Raw genomic sequence first — 6,096 nt, 5'->3', positions numbered from 1 at the left:
ACTAATGAAGTTTTAAATAGTCTTGTAAATTTAAATGTATCCATCGACTCTTGGGATCCGATTATAATATTTCTCGTAGTGCAGAAGTTAGACCCAGAGTCTCATAAAGCGTGGGAGGAATTTGCGTACACAAAAAGTGAAGACTTACCGAAGTGGTTATATTTAAAACAGTATTTAGAGTCTAAAGGAGAATGCCCATGAAAGTATGGACCACAGTATAGTGTTGCGTCAATGCCAGAGTGGTTTTGGAGGGTTCTTCGATATTCAAAAGATTTTTACCAATACATTTTTTGTGATAAAAACAAGGGTTTTCAAGATATTGAGAAAAATGTGAATTAACCTCAAAACTTAAATAAACCCGATTTAGTTAGGTTTACCTATGTGTGATTTAGGTAGTATTTTATCGTCTGAAGGCTATTTTTCGTTTAACATAATATTTAATCTATGCGTAGAGCTTGTGCTTTCAGACAAAGTATCTGTTCATCGGCTAGTGTAGGTGGGCACCAGAAATCTTCCGGGACGGATTTCAAGAAAACCTAAATATATATTTAAAAAATGCCAATAGAGTTTTATTCGGTTTACATATTGTTGTTGTTGTTTGAATCATTTTTTCACTACATATTCGAAGAAAGAAACAAATAAGAAATAACTGGTTACCTTCCAAGCTATCTTACAAGCTATGTCATAATAATATTTTTTTATATATATTTATATTATTTTACTTCACTATATATGTTAAAACAACCTACAGTTTATAAACAATACCTTACAGAGTGATTTTATGTTAATTGATTTTTTTGTAATTAAATGAAAACAATATTAGCTATTTACCATAGTAAATGTCATAATAGTTACCGCTTGGTTACCGTGGTAACCAGTAATGGATACTAAATCTATGGTAACGGATCTAAACAATTACATGTCTTATTAGATTTTACAAAACATTCCCTGGTCAAAATATATTTTCCGATAGTAAGAAGGCCTCTAAATTGCCGAGATTTTTTTTAATAGTATTTTTATCTTGATGCATGAGAAAAAACCTGTACCAAAAATGTAAACGGTAATGGACACTAAATCTATAATAACGGATCTAAACAATTACATGTCTTATTAGATTTTACAAAACATTCCCTGTTCAAAATATATTTTCCGATGGTAAGAAGGCCTCTAAATTGCCGAGATTTTTTTTCATATATTGTTGTCTTGATGCATGAGAAAAACCAGTACCAAAAATGGGCATTCTCCTTTCGTACATTAGAATTAATTACACCGCCTGTAAGCTCTACTAAAGAACGCGTTTTTCATGTAAATACGTCCGTTAATTCCGTGAAATGTTGTATAATGTGTAATGAGAATCATAATCTGTGTAAATGTAAATCGTTTGCAAAAATGAATTGTAATGGACGTGTTGAATATGTAAAAAATAAGAAATTGTGTTTTAACTGTTTGGCCCCAGGTCATTCGGCATTTAAATGTCGTATACCTTTGTCGTGTCACATATGTAAAAAACGTCATCATTCTCTTCTACACCGATCAAATATAGGTATAGGTACAGATTCGTCGGTATCCGAGGTAACTACACAACCGTCGACATCAATGCGGACCGATGTAGATGAGAAGAAGGTGCATACTACAATGACGTCTTTACATAGTCTAGGAGATGGTGAACATAAGGTAAGTCTCTTGGCAACTGCGGTAGTAGTGACTAAAGGTGAAAATGGACACACTACTACTCTTAAGGCATTAATAGATTCAGGGTCACAGGCATGTTTTATTACCAAACGAGCTGCACAAGTCTTAAAGTTACAGCTCAAGCCGGTTAATATGATAGTAACTGGCATGGAGTCTTTGAAGGTACATGTAAGGAATGAGGTCAAAGTAAATATTTTGTCTCGGTGGGAACCTAAGTTTGAATTACCAGTACACGCCTACGTGATGTCAAAGTATTTAAAAATAAACTTACCTTCGAGAAATAGTATTAAACATGAGCTTGTACACTTTAACAATTTAAATTTAGCAGATCCAAACTTTTATGAGTCGGGTTCTATGGATCTATTATTGGGTGTAAATGAATACACAAAAATTCTACAAGAAGGTTTAATCAAGGGTCCCTCAGGTACTATATGTGCTCAAAATACCAACCTGGGATGGATCATTATGGGTGGAATTAATATGAAGGTTAACACTATACATAAGTCTTTAATGGTAACAAATTTAACAAGTGATTCAAATATTAATGACTTACTTAAAACTATATGGGAGATAGATATTGATACAAATAGAAAGTTAACTAAAGAGGAACAACTATGTGAAGATATATATGAAAGGACACATGAGAGAGATACTAATGGAAAATATATAGTTAGATTACCTTTTAAAACTGAAAAGCTGCTTTCACCTGAAGGCAACACGAGAGAAGTAGCTGTAAGAAGATTGTTGCAATTAGAGAGAAGATTTAAAAGAGATCCAGATCTGAAAAAGGAATACCTGAAAGTTATAGAAGAATACAAAGAATTAAAACACATTGAAGAAGTACCTGAAAAAGAAATAAATAAAAAAGCTGTTTACTTACCCCACCACGCCGTTGTACGTCAAGATAAGGAGACCACGAAGACTCGAGTTGTGTTCGACGCTTCCTGTAAAGGTTCTAACAACATATCATTAAATGATGAACTCTTACCTGGTCCAGTATTGCAAGAAGATCTCAGAAACATTATTATGAGGTGGAGAACTCATAAAATCTGTTTCGTATCAGACATTCAGAAAATGTACAGAATGATATGGATGAATAGGAATGATGTCGACTACCAAAGAATAGTCTGGCGAAATGATCCAACTGAAAATATACAAGATATGAGATTACTTACCGTCACTTTTGGCACAGCATCCGCTCCATACCTAGCTGTAAGAACACTTAAACAACTTGCTGCTGATGAAGGTCATCATTTTCCTGAAGCTGCTAGAATATTAAACGAAGATTTTTACGTAGACGATTGCATGTCTGGTGGTGATGATTTAGAACAATGTATTCAGCTAAGAAAAGATTTGACGGAACTATTGCGAAGAGGAGGTTTTGATCTTAAAAAGTGGTCGTCTAATAGTGCAGAATTTTTACAATCTTTAGAACCAAATGATAGATCTACAAAGGCGCATATAGATATTAAATTAGATGGTATTGTCAAGGCATTGGGTGTTCAATGGAATTTGGGAACGGATCGATTCGAATATAATTTTAGTTTAGAATCAATAGATGATGATAATGTTATAATAACTAAACGCAATATTCTTTCTGATATACAAAAATTATTTGATCCATTAGGATGGATTGCACCTTGCATTGTTTTAGCAAAAATTTTAATGCAGAAGTTATGGCTTGAAAAAGCAAACTGGGATGAGGATCTTAATATTTTCATAAAAGAAGAGTGGAAGAATATTCGCAATGATCTCCAAAATATAAAGGATATTACTATAGATAGATGGCTGGGAACAGTAAATACAAATTTTGATACAATTGAAATTCATGGGTTTTCAGACGCTTCGACATTAGCTTATGCTGCAGTTGTTTATTGTCGTGTTAGAAATGATGATGGAACTTATAGTACAAGTCTAATTGCTGCAAGAACAAGGGTTGCACCACTTAAGACGATATCATTACCTAGACTTGAACTCTGTGGAGCTTTATTACTTTCCAAACTTTTGAAGCAAGTATCACAATCACTGCGTATACCAACGTCCAAGGTTTTTGCTTGGACAGATTCATCAATTGTTATTGATTGGCTATTTGGTGAACCTTCAAGATGGAAAGCTTTCGTTGCAAATAGAGTAGTTGAGATAGTTTCTACAGTTAATAAGGAACAATGGCATCATGTTCAATCTCACGATAACCCAGCAGATATAGCATCGCGAGGAATGCTTGCTATAAATCTTAAAAACTGTGACATTTGGTGGAAAGGTCCCACGTGGTTAAGAAACGATGAACTACAATTAGAAAGATCAGAATATATACAAACTGATTTAGAAGAAAAGAAGATACCTATTAATACAGTCCCACTAACAAACACTAAACAATCATTGAAATTTGAAGAATTTGATACATTAAAAGAATTATTGAAAACAATAGCTTATTGTAAGAAATTTTTGAGATTTAAAAAGAATAAAGAAGACATGAAAATAACAATTGAATATTTGACTAGTTTACAACAGCGAACTAGATGGTTGAAGAAGAATGATGAATTTAAAGTAGGTGATGTTATTTTGATTAAACAACCTAATTTGCCACCTGGCAAATGGGCATTAGGGCGTATCACTGCCAAACACCCGGGGCCAGACGGTTTCACTAGGGTTTATAGTGTTAAGAGCGGTGATAGTGTAATAAAAAGAAGTGTATCTAAATTGCGTTATCTTCCTATCAATACAGATATCATTTAATCATTTAAAACAAGCGAGTCAATTCATTTCGCATGTAATTGTTCTTTTGCTATGGTATATGTATGTGTATTTGATTAATTGTATAAGTATAAAATGTAAACCTATCTGTACTGATATTATGTGTAAACAAATATTTAATATAAAACTGTCATAAAAATGTATAAAGTTGTGTGTAAACTGTAAACTAAAATATAAAAAATAACAAAGCTTGCAAAGAAATATTATGATGTGTATTTGATAAATTTATTAAAAATTAAAGTCAAAATTATAGTGTCGTAAACAAATGTTCAATGTAATATGTATGTAATGTATGTAACATTCAAATTTAAGGTATATATTGACTTTTTACGGTGTTATTTGTTAATTCATACAGCATGCCGCTTGTTTGTAAGTAAAGGAGACTAATTTCATTGTTATTTGAAAGGACTAGTGTAGTCCTTTGGTGGGCGGTATGTTCGGTTTTTTCATTAACTACGTTGACGTCTAAGTCACTAGTGTATCAGTCAGTAATAAAACAGATTCAATAGAGGAAAGACGTTTCATTTCAACACGAAAACACGGGTTATGCAAAAACAAGCCTTATTGCCGCAACAATGAAGATAACGTTTATCTACAGCTTACGTCAATCTCATACATTCGTAGTCTATTCTATTGAACGCTACGCTAGCAGAAAGCCACTTGGCTAGGGGGCAGTAGTTCCTGAGATTAGAGCGTTCAAACAAACTCTTCAGCTTTATAATATTAGTATACAGGGTGTAATCGTTAAGTGTGCACAAGCGATTATTCCGTAACTATTGCAGACACCAAAAAACTTTAAACTGATATCGAAAGTACTTAACCTAATGACTAAAATGGCCATAATAAATTTTTTAAAATAAAGCGAGAAATATCCAAAAATGTTACATTAAACGCTCCCATACATTTTATTTCCCATACATTTTGTATTCATAGCAGATTTTCGAAGTGATGTCCTCATTGTGCAATACAATGAGGAGCTCTATTTACAGTTTCTAAATGAACTTCCCTTCAAATTTGCGAAGTAATTAGAGCATAAAACCAAAAAAAGAAAGAAAAAGCTAAAATCTTTCATATTAAATGTACTAGGTTGATCCCAAAGTAATGATAATTGGGTATTTCCTGTGCACATAAAAATATAAAACAAATGTTTTTTGCTTGCTCATGTATTCACTAAGTAACCACAAAAAATCATATCAACAGGCCACGTTTCCAATTATTTACATTAATTTGAATGTGAACCGTGCGTGCCAGAATGTTTCCCGACGAAAGAAGAAACAACGATTCGACATGTAGAGGATCATTTTTTGTGTTGTTGCATATCAGGATAATTTTTTGTCACGTTTTGTGATCATGGACGTTACCCGAGTTCACCATGTTTATGCTGAAACCAAAAAACAATCAATGTCCTGGATGCGAGCTTCCAAAGAGACGATGAAGAAATTCAAAGTGAAAATCAGTAGGTTAGATTAAAGCGGTAGTTTTTTGGGACGCTGAAGAAATAATTATGGTGGAATATTTTAAAAAGGTAGCCACTTTATTGGGCTCTTATTAAACAGACCAAATTAAAAGATTGCGGTAGGTTAGTAAGGAAAAGAGACATGGCAAACTGCGGACCTGAACGCTGTTTCACCAAGCAACGCACCAGATCAC

The 6,096-nt window shown here is 33.2% G+C and overlaps 1 protein-coding gene across 1 annotated transcript; it reads left to right on the top strand.

The window, feature by feature from the left end:
• Positions 1 to 1,274: 1,274 nt before the first annotated feature.
• LOC123698748 lies at positions 1,275 to 4,428 on the top strand. Its single transcript, XM_045645497.1, has 2 exons — positions 1,275 to 3,650; positions 3,960 to 4,428. Exons 1-2 carry the CDS (start codon positions 1,342 to 1,344, stop codon positions 4,426 to 4,428), a joined length of 2,778 nt encoding a protein of 925 aa, XP_045501453.1. The 5' UTR covers positions 1,275 to 1,341.
• The last annotated feature ends 1,668 nt before the right edge of the window (positions 4,429 to 6,096 follow it).

This window comes from Colias croceus, chromosome 16, assembly GCF_905220415.1.
Source record: "Colias croceus chromosome 16, ilColCroc2.1".
Classification (NCBI taxonomy): Eukaryota; Metazoa; Arthropoda; class Insecta; order Lepidoptera; family Pieridae; genus Colias; species Colias croceus.
Note: the sequence above shows the minus strand (reverse complement) of the source record. Positions and strands in the feature narration are given on the sequence as shown.

Excerpts from the sequence above, each read along its gene's own strand:
- LOC123698748 (XM_045645497.1), top strand. The coding sequence starts at position 1,342 with ATGTGTAATGAGAATCATAATCTGTGTAAATGTAAATCGTTTGCAAAA. Across the intron at positions 3,651-3,959 it reads GCACCACTTAAGACGATATC|GTGGTTAAGAAACGATGAAC; the intron begins ATTACCTAGACT and ends GAAAGGTCCCAC.